This window comes from Temnothorax curvispinosus, unplaced genomic scaffold (assembly GCF_003070985.1).
Source record: "Temnothorax curvispinosus isolate PA1 unplaced genomic scaffold, ASM307098v1 QBEX01003323.1, whole genome shotgun sequence".
NCBI classification, from domain to species: Eukaryota; Metazoa; Arthropoda; class Insecta; order Hymenoptera; family Formicidae; genus Temnothorax; species Temnothorax curvispinosus.
This window is the reverse complement of record NW_020213103.1, coordinates 195,114-218,374: the sequence shown is the minus strand read 5'-3', so window position 1 is coordinate 218,374 and position 23,261 is coordinate 195,114. Positions and strand designations below refer to the sequence as shown.

Here is a 23,261-nt window from a genome sequence, read left to right as displayed (position 1 = left end):
CGCGCGGCGGAGAACGTGGCGGGAGGGTAGAGAAAGGGGGAGGAAGGGGACGCCGTCGAAGAGACAGAAACGAGGGGAAAGGTGGCATTCAATTCAATTTTCTAAGAAACTCTTTAGTGTTTGAGATACAGCCGCCGAAAGGATGCGCGCGAGGTTAGATATGTGGTGGAGATGGTGGGTGCGATCGCGGTAGGGGATGGAAGACAGATAAACGGGGCGACCGGGGGGGGCGGGGAGGGGTGGGGAGGGGAGGGGTTGGAGGTAGAGCTGGATAGGTGGGATAGAGAGAAATCCTGAGGATGGATGGGAGCACGATCGTTTACCGCGCGCGAAAGGAAGAAGGAAGAGAGGAGACGGCGACACGCCACACGCGGGCAGGACGGAGCGAGTGACGGAAAAACTGTAATAGTGAGTGAGTCAGAAGACAACTACAGCGATAGAGGGCTGCATAAAAGAGAAAGAAGTTTCTCGTGTGAGTACGGGGGCGGGAATAAGAGGGTGAGAGAGAGTGGAAGAGAGAGAGAGGGGGGGCGGGAAGGGACGGATTGATATCGCCGAAAGAGAAGGTAGACGGTGAGCCGAGAACGAGGGGGCAGGGAGCTACGAGCGAGAACGTGGACGGAAGAACGCGGGATAAACGGAGATACGGGACGGGAGAGAGAGACTGACTAACTGACTGTGGCCGTTAGGGGGCGAAGGGGAATAAGGATTCTGTGCGCGGGCGCGAAGCTGGCGCAAACTCTTCGTGCAGCATCCCTCGTCAGTTGCAAGTCAGGAACTATCGCGGCCGCGTGGTACCCGCGCCGCCGTGTCGCCACAGTCTTGCCGATTTCGAGCGCTTTCGCGGTTTCCGGCTGATCGACGCGCGAACGATACCAGAGAAACTCGTCACTTACTCGCGAACTCTCCCGATCTCGCGTTCGCCCGATGTTGTCGCGCGTCCGCGCGTCTTCGCGTTTCTGTACGCGCGAGTAGATCCCCCTTTTCTTTTTTTTATGGAAAATCGCGGAAACGGAAACGTCGTGGTACCGATCAGCGAGCGGGGATATATGTAGACAAGAAGCGTGAGACGCGCGCGCGTTACAGTGACACACGGAGGATTCTTCACGGCAGGATGGATAAAGACTTTCGCCGGAAATATAAAAAAATGCGATGTGGTCTGCTTCACCTGCTGCTGATAGTGGGGGGTAAGTTTTATTGTACAGTGTTAAGTGTAAGCAAGAAGGGGAAGGAGGAGTTTCCCCGAGTGATTTGGATGCCTCGCCGATTACCGCGCCGCGGCCGGCGAAGCGCGTTCTCCATCGGCTTCTAATAATCTTCGAACGGAAGAACCATTGAAGTGAATCTTCCATTGCTCTTTCGCCCGTTGATACGAAAGTAACGGCGGGTGCGGGGGAGGGGGGGAAACGTGTTTCTTCGGCTAGTGTTCATTTCGAAGGCGGTCCTCTTTACTTTAAACAACACTCTACCTATAGAAGAGGATGATCTTTGATGAAGGTTCTGCAGCACTTAGCGGTTCTATCAGCTTCAGTTTATATTGCTGGAGGATGTAGGGTATACATAGCGACGGGGAAAGGATAATGTTCGCTCTTCCGTATTGCGCCAAGAAGGAGAGACGTAAAACGGTTAAGTTCCCACTAAGTTGAGCCTGCGAAGAGTCGTTAAAGGAGTCATTGGAACCTTCCGACCTTCTACGCGCCTTCTCCGGCTTGGCTTCACGAAGTTCCGAGATCCGCTGATCCGGGAAAGAGGACGCGGGATACGCGTTTCTTGGAGAATGGGCGATCGTTTGCAGCCGCTCTACGATCGGCACGAACGACATCGTTACAGTCAAGTTCGGCTCGCGAGTTAGATCACGTCGGGATTGTAATCGATGCTTTCACTCGCCGATGCATTCTTCGATATTACTACTGCGATTCGCGTTAGGTACTGAGAGTGCTTAAAGATATCGCGGCTATTACTCGCGCCAAACTTTATGAACGAATAAAGAACGGTTTAAATTCTTCCTCTACACAGGCTATAAATAACATTTAATTGATCATATCTGTTTGCGCTCCTCTTAAACGGACCGAAGTATATTGTACGCCCGGAAAACTGGAAAAGAGTGCAATGCGAATGTTTTGCTCTGATTCACAGAATCTTGGACGTATGCCATTTTGCCGCGAGGAGGGGGGGGGGTGACTCTTATGGAATAACAGTTTTGATATCGGCCTTGTTATATAGACGAGCTCACTAAAGTTTGGTTTTACTTTGTCGAAGTAGGTCGCGAGCGCCTCGTAATGCTCATAGTTAGGAGATAGGCTGATGGTCCTCTTGCAGTCCTTCAACGTGAATCATTTTAAACGACTCTGTTTTCTGTTATCATTAAAATCAAGTATTTTTTTTGTAAAATTGCTGCGTACGACGATTATTATCATGTTTTTACATATATAAAGTAACGGCAAGTAAACAGAATTGGTAGCTCAGTCGGATTAAAGTTATAATTTCACGCTTCAGAGAAAGTACAATTCTGGTACGTAAGAGCGACTGCTACGTGACAATTAGAGAAGTTAGTAGAGAAGTTAGTAAATTGAAGTGAGTGCGGAAGTGAGTCGGTGAACGAGTTTTTAGACACGAACGGAGTGACGTATGCATTCGATGATGTAAAAAAACGTAACGGGCGAGGACTTCCAAAACAATTCGAGATATTAAAAAACCATTCCCGGTTTTCATATTTGCACAAATTTTAAAAGTTGTGTGTGCGCGTATGTGTATCTAGATTGACTAACTAAGTTTGAATCAAGCAAAAACGATCTACATGCTGAAAAATCAAACATGTTTTTTATCATGCTGCAAACAACTAGGTACACGGTACAATAATCTTTCGCGTTTTAAAAATGTTTAAATCCTATAAAAAATGAATACTATGATATATTTAACTAATATTTTTCCATTTCTTTTATCAATACTTTTATAAAATGGTAATTGCTTAGATTTTTTGAAATATCTAACACATATTAATACTTTTATAAATAGATGAAGAAATTTGTACATGTATATCGAAAGTTTAAGAAATTCCTAATTAAAAGAGTAATTAATAAATGACGTAAAAATACTTTTAAAATAATAAATCACTTTTATATTTCATCCTTTTGAAATCCCCGAAGGGCGGAGCCCATCGGATAACTCGCGATCTGTTGAAGACGGCGGCAAGTGAGAGGTGATTAATTTATAATATAATTGAGTCTTTATTCTCGTTCACCTTTGTCGTTATTACACAATTTATATAAATTTTTTAAAGATTCTGGCGCATACTAAAAACACCTTGAGACATTTGCTTATTCTTTTTATTCTGAGCTTTTAACATAACATTTATCTTCGTGCATTGCAGATTGAAGAAATTTTATAGACATGTCTTATAGTTTTTCGCTCCTCGAGCGAAATACACCCTGTGTTCTGAGAATTTTCGCGAAACAACATGCTATTCTCGCGTTGTAGAACTGGGTTGTTTCCGATGAGACAAATTCTCTCGACTGAATATTTGCCCTCCGCTGGACCGCTGCTTTTCCACACGATTGCGTCGTGCCACGAAAAGGCGAACGGATACGTGAGAATTCTTCGGTGAGAGAGACGGAGGAAGAAGAAAGTCGAGATAGAACAAATCGTGGCGAACGTGTACCGGAATGCAGACATATCCGAGATATACTCGCCTGCCTCGCCATCTTCTCGCAGATACTTTACCTCCGTGACGCAGCTTCCGTTTCTGCGAACACGTTCTAAACCCGCGTTCTCTCTTATTGGAAAAATACAACGTTCGGTACGTCGATGACGCGATTTATCTCCCTTTTTGGGCACGTCGCTTTTAGGGCAGAGATTTCTATACTCAACAATTTAGCGCACTACTGTTTAGTTCTATTATATTTATTTTACCGTGATAAAATCTTGTTTTATAAAGGCGTACCGTACTTTCTCATAATCGAGCTTTGCTTCCGGGAAAGAAGTAAGATCGCCGTGAGAACAGTATCCTAAGAAAATTTTCCTTTATTTCTATCTGATACTACTAATATTTTCGAAATGAGCGTGTTTGCTTCTGAGAGTGCACCATATTTTCAAATGCTTCTATAAACTCCGCTCACTCTGCGAACAGTTTCAGCATAAAACGTTTGTTATCTTTCACAACTTTATCTCTTGCTGTGCTTAGTTCTTCTCATGTTTTATTGCTATTGTTAAATATTTTTAAACGGGACGTACAATTTTGCGCTCGCGCACGTATAACATAGTCGATTAAATTTAAATTATTATCGTTAATTGTCCAAGTAAATTTACATCGATTGAAGCTATCACAAAAATCTGATACACTTATTATAATTCTCTAACCTATGCGAATGAAATTATATTCCTTTTCCTTCTCTAATAGCACTAAATTATACATCTTTGCAAATATTTATCATACATGGCGCTCGGCAGCGAGCTTTAATAAAATCAATCTTCACCGATCAACTGCAATATGTTCATTCATTTTCCAATGTAAATTTTGAAAGCTATTCGATGACAAGTACGAATTGATCTTCATCGGTCATCAGCTGCTAGGTTATTATTTGTTCAAATTTTTTAAACCATTTTTCCGCTGTCACTTCATCATGTTACGTTTGTAAAACGTCATTGGTATTTCCTCCACATTTAAGCTCACAGATTAAACATATACAAACATCTGTAATTGAAGTATCCATCTCTGGCGAATTTTTTAATAACTTTTTTATTTGATTTTTAATGGAGCTTTTATCATTTGCACAAGAATACGGTTGCATAATAATAGCATGATAATTTTTTCTAAAATATTATCAATTAAATTAGACATTGTCCATATCATGATTTACGTAAAATGTTAAATAATGCAAAATATTGAACGTCTCATAATATCATCGTCGACATTTTAAGAGTAATAAAGAATAATAATAGTAATAATACTCGTTCTTCCACAGATTCTTTCTACAGGGATATTACATTCCGAAACGTAACGGATTTAATTCATTTCGTGTAAAAACAGCGCTAAGAGAAAAGACTTTCAAGCCGCTTTGTTCTCGATTTCTTATTCAATAATGTGAGTCTCAATCTGCTAATTGCGCTTCTTTCTTAATTGATGGCCTTGTCTCTTAATCTCCTTATTAAAAATATATCAAAAGAAAAAAGAAGTAAACAAGAGAACGTATTAACAATTTTGGTTCCATATACTGAAGAAATTTGCTTCTGAAGGATATATAATCGATATCAGAACCTTTTCGCGCGAATAGAAAGGAACGTTTGAAGCGATCGCCTTTATTGATCGCGCGAATCAGCTAGCATTTGTAATTATTACATCTGTTGCGACTTAAGCACCGATGTCTTAACAAACTTGGCGCGCAATTCTGTCAGACATTACGTCTAATTACCTTATCAAATTAACCACCCTTTCCTTTATTCCACCTCGTAGCAACAGCTGCAGTTCGAGCGGCAGAAACATGGCTTGATGGCACGGATCAAATTTTGACCAATTACTTCCGCCAGCGTCGCTTTTATCGTTTACGACCGACACTAATAAACGGAAACTTGGAGGCGCTTGTTATTCGGGCACAAACTTTGGTCTTCGTTAACCAAATGTCCAAATTCAGTCCACATTCGAATAATAAACACGAAATATCTGCTCTTATCCTGTTCTTACGTACCGCGTAATTTCACGCGCGAAAATTTCTTTTCTTTTTTTTTGTCGTTTGAATTTAGTTTCGATGTCAATATTTAGAACGCTGAAAGCAAAATCGGATGAGAACGAGAAAGATCTCATTAAAACGAGGCACCTAATCCGGCATGGCATTACGAATCCGATAATGATCTTGCAAGTCAAACATTTTATTCACTCGCCGTACTTCGATTCATTCGGAAGACGTTGCCATTCTGATCTCCTCGACCGTCTCGAACGGGCTACAATTCGCAGCAGTAGACAGGCCGAAAGATTTCCTCGAGACACGGTATTGGAGATGTACCTTCTTTCCACTCTGTCTTCATTTTCTTCTTCCTTTCTTGTTTTTTTTTCCTTGCCCCGAGAATCGGAATGCAAAGGATGCAGAAATGAAGAGGGTACTTCCGTCCACAATTCGAAGACCTCATCGCCTTCCGCCTCAGCCCCGATTGTTCTGTCTTCGTCTCGTCACGGTCGTCGTTCTCCCTTTGTTCCTCGAGTTTCCCGTTGCTCTCGTCACAGCCGGAACGAGGAGAAAAGGAATTCTCCGAGCGAGTCTTTGGCGAGCGCTCGCTCTTGTCGGATATTACTTTTATTCTGTTTCGAGCCTCGTCGCTGCCTAGACGATGTCCCCGTTCGAGCATCCTTTCATCTACGAGTCGTTTTGTATCATTGCGATTGTATCGCCCGCGTGTACGTGATCAGAATTGGTCCGAATCTCCACGGAAATCTCCTTCGTCCGCAACAGTATCCTTCCGTGGAGTACAATTTTCCAAGACAAGAACGAGCTGTGTGTACATCCCCTTGTACCATCAGCGCAAAGTTAGTCGCTGCCATGAATTGAAAGACAAATAAAAACGCGTGGAGCTGCGTGTTCCACGCGTTGATTTTCAATTTGAGAACTTATAAACTCATCACTGTCTCTGTTTGCTATAACACACAAGTCAGTTGCAAATATGTATACACCGAAATTATGAACATCTTTACATTGAAATTAGAAATTGTGTACAGTGGGAAACAGAAAGGTTGTCCGGTTGAGTTTCGGAACGCATCCTATTTGAAAGTGAATGAGCACTAATGAACACAGCTTGCGCGGTGATTTATTATAAGAGTAGACAGGATGTCAAATATATTGAAATGTTAAAAGAATTGGTAATTGTTGACATGTAAGTAGCTGGATATTAAATATAAATAGGATGCGTTTCGAAACTCAACCGGACAACCTTTCTGTCCCCCAACTGTACAAGTGTAATATGCTTCCAACGTTTCAAACATCGAAACAGAAGATAGTTTCGCTCAAACTTTCAAAGTTAGAAATAAATAGTAGTGAATGCATTGAGAAGAAAAATGATTAGTTTGTGCATCAGATACTCTCCATTCGCCTTCTCCTAATGCTTTGCTAAAAAAAATCTTTAGCAAACCTTATGCGATAACATGTGCCCGCATCGCTTGTCATTAACTCGAGTCACGCGACGTTCGCAATCGCTTCGGGATTACATCGACGCGAAGATCCGCCAGCTGAAATTTATCCTATTATATTCCGCGATTGGTCAGGAATCCAAGGGAGGAATCGCGCCCGTGGGGCGAGAGAAAAACAAGGATGATCGAAAGTCGATCGGAAAGGGCGAACGCTTCCGGATGTAATTCCGCAAATACGTTCCAGCTTCCGCTCGAGCGAGCACGAACCGCCGCGCCGCGCCGCCGCCGTCGAATCGTCCGTGTAAAATTCGTCCAGCGCCGCGCCGCACCGGGCCGGGCCGTGCCGAGACGGCCACGCGCCATGTGTGGTCACCGATGCGCCTTTTTGCGGTTCGTGGAGCCAGAAAATGACGACGCGTACGCGACGTTTGTTTCTACGCCACGGGCGGAAAAGAGCCTCGGCGCTGGGTCACACCGGAGATAATTTCATCAGCACGGCGACGAAGAGCACAGCCTGTTAAAGATTGCCGTGCGCAGCACCGCCTCCGCATCGAAACCAAATTACCGTGTCGTCAGCTCTTACGGGCCGTTAATTGCCGTCATTCACCGTCATTCACCGTCGCTGACATCGCGTTTCGCGGAACGGAAGCGCGTCGGGTTGATTTAATTGTTTTCGCGATCGCAAACGGCCGCGGCAACGGCTACGCAAATTCGGTCGAATTAATCGAATTGAGTCACGCGGGATTTATAGCTAATTGGAGCGTGCCCGCGTTGTTTCAATAGGCAACTGTAAAATTCTGATAGCGTAATTACGGACGCGCGCGCTCCCCCGATTCGCATTTTCGAATTCAAATTGCAACGAGAGCCGCGTCGGTAAGGCAAAGGGGACAATTTTGAGATTGGCAAAATCCACCAGAGCATTATGCACACCTGTTCATTCATTGTATTATAACGGTAAATCGCTGCATTCAAAAGCATCAAATAGAATTAACTGAGATAATTAAAACCATTAATTAAATAAAACCGTGAATAATAAATTTCTCATATTAAATGTAATAATTTTGTCATTTTTAATAATTATAATTATGTAATAATTATTAATTTTATCATTCGTCAGTTATGTTATATTACCGTTTCTTCAACATATAATATCGAATAGCGCTAAGAATCAGAATTGTTCTTAATATAAAGAATTTACTTACAATTAGCTATAATCAAAGCAGGAAATGTCCGTCCCCAAATAAAAATAATCCGTGACAAAGTACGACCCTTCGTAATAGGGACCGCGGATCGTTAACTGCAACTTGGATCCTCGTTGTCCCGGTGAAAAAGGTCGAGCACAACCGTCCGTACTTTATATCGCATTTAACGCACCTTTATAACGACTGCACTTCGCAGTGGTGACAAAAGATTGCCCGACGATAAAAGAACCGTTAGAGTTTCGATAGAAATGGGGAGAGAGCTTCGGAGAGAAACAGGAAGGTGAGCGAGTAGATCAAGAGGGAAACGAGTAGCGAGCTCAGCCGGCCAGAAGCGAGCGAGGGTTGCGCGAGGAAAAAATCGGATAAAATGAATGGAGAGAATCGTGACGAGGCATACGAGGAAAGAAATCAAGCGGAAAAAGAAGGGGAAGAAGAAGAAGAAGAAGAAAAGAAAAAGAAAAAGAAGAAGAAAGGGGTGAGAAAGAGAAGACAACTCACCTTCGACTCCAAAGTTTTTCCGAGAAGCGCGCGAGGCGTTGGCCATTACCGTGGATCACATACCTCTTTCACTTCGCTTCCACTACTTCGCCGAGCTCGACGAAACCACAACGCTCTTGGATACCCGCCCCGGGCGGAACTTTCGGGCTACGTACGTCGAGAGTTAAAAATTTATCCGCTTTGAAACTGATTAGGCAGCGCGCTCACTCGCAAGTCCGATTCGAATGTCTCTAATTGAAAAGAAGATCTGAAATCGCGATGTGCAGTGCGCGCGATGGTTCCGTGTTGGTATCGCCCGCGGTTATTTCATTTCCCCCGTGGAGGATGGCTTCTCCGCCCGAGAAAACCTCTCGCGAAGAAAATTCGACGCGAATACGAGTACCCCTTGGGTACACCTAGGGGGGAGTGTTGTCCTTATGCATTTAATGGATTCCATGGGACCGGTTTAATCGCCCTTGCAAGCACGAGAGCGTCCGCGGGCTGGGGGATGACACGGAAATGAGGATTGGGATTACTCCGAGAGCAGTTGCGCCATTTTTGCTTAGTCGTCCTTTTGAATACGTCGACTCGGAAAGAGACGCCTAATCGAATATTTCACCGTTGCGCTTTTGCAACCGCAGCGACTTTATCGCGAGATGTAAAAATTATTTACAGTGCGTCGTTGTAATAATTTTTTACCAAATAGCATTAAGGACGCATAAAGTGTTCAACGGATTATGCGATACACGTATAAAATCGTTTTAAGTAATATTATATAAAATAAAATTTCGGCAGGAGACCAAATGTGCTTTTAATGCCGTCATATTACTGACTTTACTGACACGGACAATTAACAATTCTCTATGGCCATTACTTCCCCCTCGCTAAAATCTAATATTTTACATTAAACGTTACACCGATTCTAAAAGTGAGATGTTTATGGTTATTATCAACTTGGATTAATAAGGACAGCCATACTTAATATTAGCTAAAAGCAAAATTTGCTTTTGAGCGGGTATCATTTAGATTCTACAGGGGAGAGAAAGGGTGTATATCCGTGCGCGCACGCGCATAAGATTCCCTGTGCGAGGAAATTCGGGGGCGAACGCCTCGGATGCCTTCACGTTGTCTTAATATATTTCGTACTCCGTAGGCAGGGGTTGGGTGGTCTTTGTTGGAAAGCCACTTACGCTCTGCCGAGATACGTAATCTTGCCCGGTGGCCCCGGGGCTTACATCGATCTAGGATTTTAGCTAACGCGGCGCGGAGATCCAAAGTTTATTAAGAAGCCTTCGAGAGTACGCCGAGAGGAGAATGACGACGCGGCGCGCCGGTTATTATGGAGACGGAGGTGCCCTCGAGCGCTCGGACCAGCTGCAAATAATTAATCTGTCTAGCTTAAGTATTTGCATCCCGTTAGGGGAGAATCCTCGTTACACCGGGTCAACTAGAGCTACGTGAAAACTATCGCAAGATTTTCGCACGTTTTATGCACGAGTGTTATCAAACAAGTCATATGTTCACGGTGAGAGAAATTATTTAAAAACGGAAAGTAGTAAATTGAGCTAATAAACCAAGGTAGTTGTTATTACTAAATATATAATATTGTCATTTAAATATTACTATGTTGCGTCCCAAGAAGAATACAACTAAAAAAATTTCGATTTTGAGTTAAATCTATAAAAAGTAATGGCATCAATATTTGGAGCCTCAATATTTTACTGATTAATTAGATAATTAAAGAAAATACTAATTGTGTTCCATGGTAATTGCATGTCCGTCAAAAAAAAACTTAAAGGAAACAACATATTCAGTACTAGATAATAAGGACAGTTACGTATGTATCAACGAATCGTTGAAGTCGCCCATTGTATCACGACGGCTCGTTATAATTGTCATAAAATAGGACACCCTCCGCACTGTGGTCTTCGGCCACGATAAACGTGACAAACGGTTTAAAAATAGTTTTAACTTAACGCTGCGCGCGAGCAGTGAACGGGCAAAAAAAGAAGGATATTAACCGAGTTGGGAAAAGGACTCCATCCGAGGACACTCGGGAGCTAACGTCGCCGTGGATACGTAGTATCTCAAGCTAGCGTCTCACCGGCTGTTACTTGGCGGGGCCACTGGCTCTCGTTGCGATAACAAACGTTATTTCCGTGCGCCGTGGAAGAAACTAACTGGCTTTGGTAGCCAGGGCGATATATGTCGCCGATTTTTGTCGCACGATTTATTCGGAGTCCAGTAAGCACTGTCGTTCTTTATGACAATGAGTTTTGCAAGGACACACTTCTAGTATCCTAAAGGGGCAATAACTTGAAAATTGTTTTATCTGCAAGTCTAAAGATTGAAATAAATTGAAATAAATTCAAAAATATTAACTGTATTTATAGGAGACGTTTGTACAATATCAAATAAAACAGAAGGAAGAATGAAAGAGATATTGTTTTTCAGTTCAATATAAGTACATCTACATGTGATCTGTTTTTTAATAAAATAATTTAATAAATTGAACAAATATTTGTTATTATTATTCAATATAAAAGAGAACATCTTGTTTAGTATTTAAAAATAATTTAAGGATAATGGAGTACAAAGACACATTAGAGAAAAAAATCCATTAGATAAGTCTTAATACTTAATCTAATAAAAATTTTTTTAGAAGAATTACCTATGAAATTAATTGCTATCTATTGCGTTTAAATAAATTACAAAACAAATTAAATGTGTTTCATTTGGCGATTAAACATCGACGACCTTTGCGACAAGAGCATCTTAATTAAATTTATTTAGCATGACAATAGAAACGGAAAGCCTCAACAAAAATAGCATTCTTAAATGAAGAACAAATTCTCGACAAAACAATTCCCAAGTGCGGTTGAAGATAATACGTATGAGCCGCCGTAAAGGGTGGAGCGAGGGATGAACCAGGAAGGGTGTCCCGGTCACCGCGCCCTACGGGAGCTACATTTAAAAGTATAATTTAAAAATGGCGGCACAGAACACACGAAATGGCTCATAAGCATAATTTATGCGGCCGTTTCGCCAACCCCTCACCTCGCGTCGAGTCCCCGTCTCGCAGCACTTTCTCTCTTTCTCTCTCTCTTGCGTTTAATAAAGGGTCCTCGTTGCGTGGCTGGGAGGAAGGCCGGTTTTTTTGTTTTCGGAAACTGTCGCTCTTCCTCTTCCTTTTCTTACCTTACATTTGAATTCGTTAACTTGACGATCGTCAAATCCGCCCCCGCTATTCGACGACCGCGTTACGGATGGAATCTGCGGGTGGAATCGATCTTCTTACGAATCGAGGCAGAATAATTCGCAAGAACCACCACGACGGCCTGCATCTCATCTGCGTCGAAATAAATTTCAGAGAAGAAACTCGGAAACACCAGAAGAAGAAGGTGTTATTTGTTACCGTCGGAAACGCTTGCGAAGAAGACCGCGGAAAAAGGGGAGCGGAGAGGGCGAACGAGACATAATTTACCAAGACCCCAAGCTCTATGAGCACGGCTGTGTTATAATTTATTCAACGCGACCGTCCGGATTGCATTTGTCAATTAATCGAATTTCTGTGTGCGTGATAATTTCTCTTGAAATTATTAAAATTTAGAATTCGCGCAATCTCCAGTATATACGGATTCATCGCGGATTCACCAATTAACCCTTTACAACGTAACGATCGCGTTGCGCGACAGATTTTCAGATATACCTTTATGTTCTCACAACTCGAAATTATTTCAACGACAAAGCCCCGTTGATTAGACTCTCACCGCGCGAATTTGTAAACGTTCTACACGTATAAAAATATAATCAAGTATTGTGTTGTTTTTTTTATACTGAAGTCGCAGTAACGCAACTCGTTTAAATTCTACTCTCTCACGGAATGGTAAATTTGAAGTTATTTGTAGCATACCAATATCAAACTGAGAGAAACGCATTTCCGTTTGAAAGCGCACTCCCGAGATATTTACCCTATGCGACGTTTTCGGTTAGAACTCAGCAATTTACTAATTCCAGAAACAAATTGCTTGATCGTCTCTAGTTTGTTAATAAAATAGGCGTTAGTAAACTTCTTCATGTTCATCAAAGAAAACTTACGTCAGTTAGAACAGTCGTTCAAATAAATTAACTTTCGCCATTTAATTTTGGCTTACTTTAACAAGATGCCGTTGACACAGAATAATCTCTTTTTCCCCACTTTTCTCGCTTAATAAGTTTCAAAAATTTAAACTTGTTTTCTCTCTAAGGTGAATTCACAGATGGGCGAATACTGTCATCATCATATTTAAAAGATAAAGTGTGAATTTCTCATTTCCTCAATTTCTTTCCATACTTGAGCTTCGCGCTTTTTTTGTAAAGACTTTGATGAATAAGCAGCTTCTGACACATTTTATATTAAACATATTTCCTTGTACACAGGAGCACATTTAGTTTAATATAGTAAAACCACTGAACTGAGCCGGATATAAATCCACACTTGCGAAAGAATGCTTCGCGGAACCGGAAGTTGTCTATATATGTATACAGAATTCGAGTTTCTGCACAGAATGATCAGTCAATTGCGATCGTTTAGTCTTTGGGAGCGGAGAGAAAAACCGTACAATTTGTCCGCGAACGTAACGGCAGCTTCGGCGGATGTTTCCACGATAGGCTAGTCCTTTGATCATCAAGTATCTCGGCTTTACCGTACGCTGTCGTATTTTTCTTTTAATCAACCATTTGTGGAGTAAGCTTCTAGCGTCGAGACGCATCCTTTCCGAATCATTCTTTACGGGCGTGATATATTACATCAGGAAACTAGCAATGATTACAGCAAATGTGTATTCGATCTCAAAAGTAACATTCAATTACAAATAAAAAAGCAATAACTAATGTACTAATGCATCAGTGTTGAATCGTATAAAAATGATTTCTGCAGATCTCTTTGCTCTAATTAGTGTAACGTAAATACTAATTACAACGGAGACTTTAATGCGAGTTTAATTCGCTGCAATTATGCTACATCGTGCAAATTGGCTGCAGTCCAAGAGATACACACGGATATGTCATATACATACGTATGATTTCTCTCCCGTAAAGAGGAACAGTGCTAAAATTCTTAACAAGTTATATATAAATCTGTCGAAATAGAAGTAATCGAATTGGGGGAGATTCAATTCGATTCGTATTCGAATAGTTTGCACTAGTTCTACATTAATCGAATATTTCCTAATAATACCTACCAATCATTAATCTGAAAGCTTAATTCATGATTTACGAAATAAGCCAATTATTTTCAAATTTTTTTAAACTGGCATAATTTTTCCTATACCATTTTTGATAAAATTTTTTTGAAGTTTTGAATTGAATAGGAAGTTTTCTAACTGGGCCAATTTGATACTTTATAATCGTGAACTATTACGAATTCCTTTGCGGAAAATTTCGCACACGGAACAGATTGCTCTTTCTTTCGCGCTTCTGTTCGGATTTAATGATGTATAATGTATAACTATGGATCGCAATTTCGTCGGCCGGAGAGAGCTTTTATTTAATGACTTGACCTATTTAAATAGCTTTCTCGCGAAAACTTTTGACCTTAAGACCTTAGAATCTACGTAGTATATCACGTCGTTAAAGTGCATAATTCTCCGAGATCCTTTTCGCGTAATTTCGTTAAGTATACGTACATCTCGGCCTAAAATATTTGCGATTATACGCTATCAATTACGTCCAGAACGTTGTTATTAATCGCGTCGCAATAATTACAGTAATTATACTCTATGCCACGACATCGATTTTCTCTCAAAAGGACATTATGCCGCACGCATTGCCTCGAACGTAAAACGGAAAGCTCTTTTCCTTTATTAACGAGACAAGTGAATGTAAATTGCAAAGAGCTCGGGACGTCCCGTCGAGAATTGCGCTGTTTGCGCCAATCGCATTAAGCAACTTTGTAATCGGAGTCGATGAAACGAGTTACTCTCTCGCAGGGAACTTCGGAAGACAAGTCGCACTTCCCCGCAAACTTCCCAATAGGAGATCACCGACTTCTACTTTGAATTTCATGAAAGGTACACAAAAATTTAATTGAGCGAATTTACACGTCTGTTGATCTTACGAGTATAATCGCGGCGCGATTGAGTTACGATATCTCATCCCGTGGATCATTAAGCGAGATTCTTCACGACGGGATTTGCACTGGACGCAGGTAATACCTCCTATGAATATCCCACTTTACGCGGCTAAAAAAAATTTCAGCGAATGAGCTTGCCAACTGAAACGAGGTTCTTTGTATCCACGGTTCATTAGGTGGAACCCCCTTTATGGGAGAGGTCGAGAACGGTATTCCCTTTCTTCGTTTTACGAGTTATTCAGCGTGTGCTCTCAACTTTTGTAAAAAATTTGTATAAGTGCAGGCTTTCGTCTTCAATTACACCCAGTACCGGGGTTATTTTACAACGCGGGGCTATTCTCAGTACCTTTTCCTGCAGTTCTCCAGTACCCCGTTCGCCTCATCGACCGCATACCTTCGACCGACAAGTCGAAGTCTCCGAATGCCCATTCCAAGGCTCAAAATGTTTTACGTACTTGTGTTTACTGCGCTATGTGCGAAATGTAAATGAGGAATATCGGATTAAACAATTTTGCGATATTTTGTGATATCGATCAATGATCTTGTTCGTTTAAAGTACATTCTATATTTAACCAAGGAAAAAGGATACATCCTATGTAGCTGTGAGTAATTGCAATTTTAAAGTGTTACTCATCAAGGTAATATAAAACTATTCAGGCAGAACTATCATATTTTATAGTCACAGCTAAAGAGAAACAGCTGGGTAACAAAAATACCCAGGTAAAAAATTGACTGAGCTTATTCAATGCCGTATAATCACAATAAAAACGCTGTCTTTATATAAAATTTATTAAAACATCAATATTGCTACTTACATGGAAATCAAATAGCGAAACCAATGCGATGTGTATTACGTAGCAGAATTATTTAATGTGATAATCAGCGAAATCGTTTCCATCGGAACGGGAGCGACGTAATTTCTCGTCACTTTTTGCCACGTCAAATTGATCCATGTTTAGACAATGGCGGCGGACGTGGTGCAAAAACGCCGCAGCGCCCGTCGTATCAGATTAAACGTTTAGACAATGGCGCGAACTTTGGAAGTCTTCCTTCCCGTTCCTTTCCCGTCAGTATCGGCAAAAAGCGGCGGAAAGCAAGGCGAGACGTTTTATCTTCTATGGGGAAGTTTCTCCTCTCGTGCCGCGCAGCGCGGCACGGCGGTAGATTTTATTCCTTCGCGCTTCGTACTTCCGCAGTTGCTACAATAAAGTCCCGCCGTTCGATAAAACGTCAAGCCACGAATTTCCGGCGACTTGCGAGGACGTCAACATCGAGGGGTGGCGCGCCTCGGAAAAAAGCGCCCCTTTTTACGGAATCGGCGAAAAGCACCAAGGATATTTGGTCCCGGCGCGGCGCGCGGCGCGGAAACGGAAAACGCTCGAAAATTTTTCCTTATGCGAGAAACTTCGCGCTGCAGAACGAAGCGTCGGATTATCGCCCTTTCCGCGCGATGACTGGAATATTTGACGGCCGGATTTCTTCGCGAAAGAGGTATTTGTCTTGCGTTTGACGTTTCTGTTAGGGCTAATGGAAATGCAAAACTGGAACGAGGTATTATTAATAGTGAAGTACGAGTGACAGCTATAACGGTATGAAAGCTTCAGAAAATGGCATAAATCCATAAATCATACATACGTACATATAAATCTTGAAATGTTTAGGTATTTGAACATTGAATTTAAACATTGATATTAAAAGATCTTGAAAAGAGTATTGCTGAAATTATTTAATAAGTTATTGCAATCATACCATGTAATGCGTGTAAGTAAAATCAAGATGTTTATTATTTATTATATCTTTATAATATCGAAGAATATTTTAAAAATAATTTAACACGTAATATTCTATTCGTAAGTGCAATTTGTTTTAAGTTTCTCGCATTTATAACGTATTTCTATTTGAGAAAAATTTGATAGTAAGATATGAAGATTTGGAAAAGGTGCCTCTATATTTCGTTTTTCATATTTTATTTGTCACCAAAAGGTGCTGGATCGAGCTCTTTTCGCGGCTTTTCGACTTCCCAAGGGGACGGCGATTCTCAACGATTCAATCAGCGCGGCCAATCGAATTCGACAATTGAGTAATCCGCTACTCCGCTCAGCGTTTCTTCTTTTCCTTTACTGGCTTTCTCGTGTTCTCCCTCTCACCCCTTCGAAAACCCAAGGCGCCGCCGATTACAGAGGGAGAGATCTCCGCGTACAACGCACGGGTATAGACGAAGGGATGTGGGAAATAACGAGGGGCCATTAAAGTGAGAAAAACTCACGCTTCCAATTTGCGAGAAATTTTAAATGAAAACTTAGCTCGATAATTTAATGCAACTTTAAATGAGTTGTGCGACTTTAAGAAATTTTTTCAAGGGGGAATAAAAAATGTGCGAAAGCGTAAGTGAAATGCAAAGAAAATATAAGACAAATTTATACATAGAATAATATAATATTTTCACGTAAATATTGTAATAATCTTTTACTTAATACGAATAAAGAATATCATATATATAAGAATTACTAACAATAAGTGATATAAATTATGTGTCTTTTAACAATAATCAATATTACAGTATTATAAATAAAAATTATGCTGTGTATATAAAAAAAAATCATCGCTTTTTATACTTAACTTTTATACAATTAACAATAATAAATTTACAAATGAGCCAAATAATATTATAATACATACTGCATATTCAATTAATAAATTTTGTCGGCAAGTAATTATATATATATAAAATAATAAAATAAACTCTGTGTGATAGACAATTAAATTCAGGAACAGTAATATATCATTTTTGTTGCCGTAAAATCGTTAAATATTGTTTGTTAAAATTAATTGAGCTACTGAAAATAATTAACAATTGCGTATTTATGGAAAATTGTGTGAATTTTGCTATGAAAAGTTTACGTTTATATTTGTGCATTTAGATCTCGTTAAAATTTGTTCTCAAAGCACACACTACAAAAGCGCAATATTACAATGCTATAATATGCCCAAGATTTCTCTTACAAGCAAACGTATATTTCGCGTGTAGCTAAGCGAAATCTCTTGCTTGCATCCTATTTTAATAAGAGCAAGGGAGGAGGACCGAAATTTTCAGCGAATAGCGACCTGCTTTCTGCGAGATTGCATACCTACTCACGGAAAAGCCCGTAGCACGTGAAAACTGCAGCTAAGGAAATTACTAATCGCAACGAGTACTAGAATTTACACATACATGCACTGCACGTACACGCGAGCGCGTATTGTTACATTTACACAATATTCTCAAAATTGGACCTTGTCTGCGACTAATAAATTCGCCCGCTCAGAATAATCTTATCATGCACAAGATTATTCTTTGTAATTTGTTATCTTTGCAGTTTAATAACTAATGTAGCAAAATCAACACCATTCAAGAGAAAAATTCACACAATATTTGTACGTTCAATAAGCTACATATACCTACATATACATACATTTTTGATAAATCTTTTATAGCGCAAAAACTTATCGGATACTTTCCTAATACCATATTGAACATACAATATTGAACGATTTAAGTGTTTTTATATAACATTTTTATAAGCATTAGTAATTTTATGCTCCAAATGTCTGGAATCGGACGTCAATTTATGGGTATAGAAAAAAGGGAAAAAGGTTTCACAACTAGCTCACCAGAATGTACGGTTATGCGTTCCATATTTACGGTCTGACGGACTATAAACCTGATTTATAGATCTAAAAGAAGTTTAAACGAAATTTAATGCGCAAGAAGAAAAAGTATAAAAGTAAAAAAGGATCACCCAAGAAACAGAGAAATTTTCAAATGTTTCCATCATCGACAAGATCGCTAAAAATGCGAAGAGATGCGTACATCTCTCGCGTTTCTCGTCTTCCTTTTATCGCGGGATTTGTCGATAAACGTCGACGAAAAGTTGCGGGCAACCCGTTTGAAGAGATAAACGGCTTTCCACAAATCGACGTTGCAGTTGAATCGCAAAGGTAGGAAAATCGTAGGTACGTCATCACGTTTCTACTTACATCAATCTTGACTTCGACTTGTCAACGTCAACGACAATCGCTGGTTCATCACTCGCGTGGAAAATATTTTCTCCGAGACCTCCGAGGAGCTCATCTTTTAAAACGTCGAACGTGTGCAAGTAAAGTATATGCACTTCGCTCTCTAAGAAATAACAGTGAGCGATACCTCGGTCATAAGTTTCCGTTTAATTTGCGAGAAACGAAAATCAATCGTTAATTGGACACCGCACGATTTTAAATTTTTTACCAAACAAAGAGACAAACTTTGGCCGTTATAATTTATTAAAATGTAATTAACGAAGATCATTATTTAATAGAATACAATAATAAGGCTTCTGAACAAATTATGTTATATATCATTGTAAAGATAAAGTATCATTTTTTTAATTGCTATTTTTAACGTAATCAAAATTGTTTAAAAAATGACACACATATATATATATATATATATGTATATATATATATATATATATATTGTTTATATTTAATCAGCATTTTTTTGCTACAGAAGTTCACTAGTTACAATTCAATGTACGACTATTGTTAATATTAATAAAATAATTTTTCTCATTCTAGTCTCTTTATCTGTTGTAATCTATCTTTTGTACGCGTACAATCAAGACACTGCAGTGGGATGTACTGAGTGACATTTGCAAAGAAATAGCAGGAAAAAAAACTTTAGAGATTGGAGATGAGCTCTCTTTTCTTTAAATCGCTGTAGAATTCCACATTCAGAAGCTGCGCGAGACTGCTTTACCTTCGTCGACGATTATACGGCGTCGACCGTTTATATTCCCTTGCGGCAAATTTCGTTTATTTCAAATGAGAACAAAAGAATATGCCCCATTGTGGCTTACATATTTCATGTATATCGTTGATAATTTAGTATTTTATTATATTTCTCTCCGAAACTTTCTCCGAAACAATTTTTTTTCTCCTAAATTTGGAATATCGACACGGAGATAAATATGAGTGATCCAATTAAATGCAGATCATACGAAATTATTATATATAATAGACAATACTCTATCGCTAATCGATAACAATAATGATTTTTATCTTATTGTTAGATTTTCTATATTCTGCAGCCGATAAATTAGAAAAAAAATTCAACTTTCCACGTATAATAATACGTCAAATAACTTTTCACGCTCTATAGAAAATATATATATGAGAATATTTGAAATATGCGTCATCTCACATCTGGCGGATTCTTTGTACATCCTAGCAAAGGGCAACGAAGCGCGCGCATCCCATGTAACTTTATTTAATAAACCGCATACATGTGCGCAGAACGCAAACAGACGCCAGCGTATATGTGTGAATGCAATAGAGGAGGCGCGCCGTACTTTGATGCCTCAGGCGGCGCGGGCGGTGGTTTTCTCAATTTCTGACAATTTCTGTTTGGTTCTCCATTGAAGCAGCCTTCACTTCTCCGCGCCCGTCCGCGCCTCGTCCTCCCTCCCCCCCTTCCCGCCGTCTTCCCAGCTTTTTACCCCGGGCGAGTTTTGCCGCGGAGTCCTTTTTGTCTCTCGCTTGGCCTCGTGTCGATTCTCCGCCGCGCGCCGGTTGTCGTGGTACTGTCCGCGGTTTTTCGCCGTCGTTCCGCTGGAAACAATGCTCGCGCGGTTTCACAATATCGAGCAATCATTTATTTCCGGACTCGAAGGGCAGGATGCGTGTGCGGAGAGGGAAAGCAAAACGTGAGACAATTACTCAATGTTGCCGGAGCTGCTGCACCATGCTCGGTGGATTTTGCCGGTGTGGTTATTGAAGATAATTGGGAGCAGTCACCGAGAGGAACCGCTCGCACTGTAGGCTCTTTCTGTGCACGTGTATGCGACGATGTGTGTGCATGCGCGACGCGCGCATGTGTGTGTGAGAGGAGACACGGCCGTATGACAGCCGCACACCTCTATACATTGATTCATGTACGTGACGTTTATGGATCAGCACGTGGGGAGAAAATACGGAGGGAATTCTTGAGCTCCATGGGCGCCGGGGTTGTTTGCTGTACTTATTTACATAAACATTCGCCTCTAAGCAAGTGGACAACGCGGATTAGGCGTGGTATATATCACGACAAATTCAAATGAATGAAGAGGTAGAGTCTACGGAAACACATCGTACAAATTGAAATTTTACATAAGTGGAAAGATTGATTATGGAAAAGATTTCTGTTGGATTAAAAGAAAACTTAAATAAAATACAATTGGAAAATATTGTTTAGATGTTAATATATAGCGATAAATATTTCCCCGATAAAAAATCTTCTATCTTGTATAGTATCAACAGCATATATATATAGAAAAATTATGAAATAATTATGCTAATTAAGAGAGAGACTCCAAAGCGGCAAACTTTATGTGATGAAGAAAGGGAAAAAAATAATGCCTTTCCGTTTATGAAATTAAGCAACCCGTGGAATTAGTTGATGAGAAAGAACTCACAAACGATCTCCGCTCCTTTTAGCGTTCGCAGAGAAAAATTCTTATCGAGTTTCATAAGCGAGCGCTTAGAACTACTTGAGAAAATACTCATCAGACTTACCTTGTTATGGGTAAATAATTTTATGAAAACGGAACCCTCTCATTAAAGCTTTATGAGTTTTCGTGGAACATTTTCGTCTTTTAAAACGAGAAAACGCATATTCTTCCGACTATGATAAATTTAATTTGATAATGGATAATGGATTTGCGAATCGATAATCTCTCAGTGAGGTTTGTCAATGGATCTCAATGTTGCCCAACTCTAAGTAGCCATACATATGCCACTGCACGTCGCTGCATCCAGCTTCTCGAGAAAGCCGCCCCGTATCCCCTAACAGTAGATATATCCACAGCTGTTACCTAAATCTGTATTATGTTATAGGCAAATGGCCTCCAGCGAGCGTAAAGGAACTGCTAAAAACGTTACGATAGAGGAAAAAAAAGCGTTGCCCGCAATTGCGACGGTGACTTTACGATTATTACCACTATTTGCGGAATATCCACATAAAAATACAATTCTGCGAAGTAACGCGCCGGAAAAAGAGCATTTGTCGTTTTCGTTGATACGCGGATGTATTTTGATTTAGTTGGATTATTCTAACACTATGTTCCATCTCATCATTTATTCAGGATAATCTTTCAAAACTGGAAAAGTTTTAATACCTTTTTTTGCCGCAATATACATACTTGTATATACATATATGTATAAGATATATGTATAAGATATGTATAAAAAGATTATATAACTTCTGTATGTATTACTTTCTTACTCTTTTTATCGGGAAATCTTATATTTATAGTACTTATATGTTGTGAAACAACACGGCACATAGGCAACGATATCCTCTTGTAGATATAAATACTTCTTACAGATACGCGTATAGATATGTTAAAACAATCGTATCATGTATCCGGCGGTCACTTTAAAATTAGAAAGTTACACTGACACTCTAGTGCACATGCCAACTTCGGCAGCGCATCTCGCCACTATACGCATCTCGAGCATGCAACATGTTCCTGATACTCTTGTTACAAATTTACGATGGCGGGCGTGCACAGACAAGTTCGACTCGCGGGCCGAACTTCGGAAAGGCGGATTTGGAAAATTATTCCGTGACCCGAGAAAGATATTACTTACTTCGCCGCGCGACGAGCGATCTTTAGGGGTGGGACACGATGTGTTCCGCCGGGGAAAAACAGGGCGGACGACGTTTTCTGTTTGAGACCGAGTACGGATGTAAGTGCATTTGTGTGATCGCACTGTAGCAGCATCGATACGGGGATGGTAAACTGGTTGAAAACTTTCCCAGCTTTGGCACCACCTACTCTTCGACATTTCAATCGAATCGCTTTCTCGCGCAACACTCCGTACATCGAGTTTTCCGCAACTAAAATTCTCTATCTTTACCTCCGTGTATGGTGCCTCTCCTCTCGAAGACCGCCCCCTCCCCCTCTCTCGACTTTCCTCTCAACCCCATTCACGACACCCTCTCGTCTTTTCCACCTCACCACATACACCCACGTTTCCTCGTTCGTCGCTCGAGAGCTCTCTCTCGCTGAAAGCTCGGAATTTTCTGCACCGCGAAACTTCATCTGATATGTTGCACGTAACGTTGTCTGTAGAGGTTGTTTGATTAATAATCGGATTTCGATAGATGAGGAAGAGTAATTCAACCTGCGTGAAACCTTATTTTTGAAATTATGAAATTGCTGAAATTGAATATGAAGTCTACGTTGGGAACATACAAATATTTAGAAAATAATCTTTGTTTCACGTTGGTATAATTATCTAAATCTATGATTTGATGTGTTTTGTACTCATAATCACACACACACACACACACACACACACA

General features: G+C 40.4%; 1 protein-coding gene across 1 annotated transcript in view; it reads left to right on the top strand.

The window, feature by feature from the left end:
• The first annotated feature begins 765 nt into the window (after positions 1 to 765).
• LOC112452374 overlaps positions 766 to 23,261 on the top strand; it is a 100,905-nt gene continuing 78,409 nt past the window's right edge. Inside the window, exon 1 of the mRNA XM_025012540.1 lies at positions 766 to 1,187. Coding sequence (XP_024868308.1) covers positions 1,115 to 1,187 — 73 coding nt within the window. The 5' untranslated portion in view covers positions 766 to 1,114. The remainder of the gene's footprint in view (positions 1,188 to 23,261) is intronic.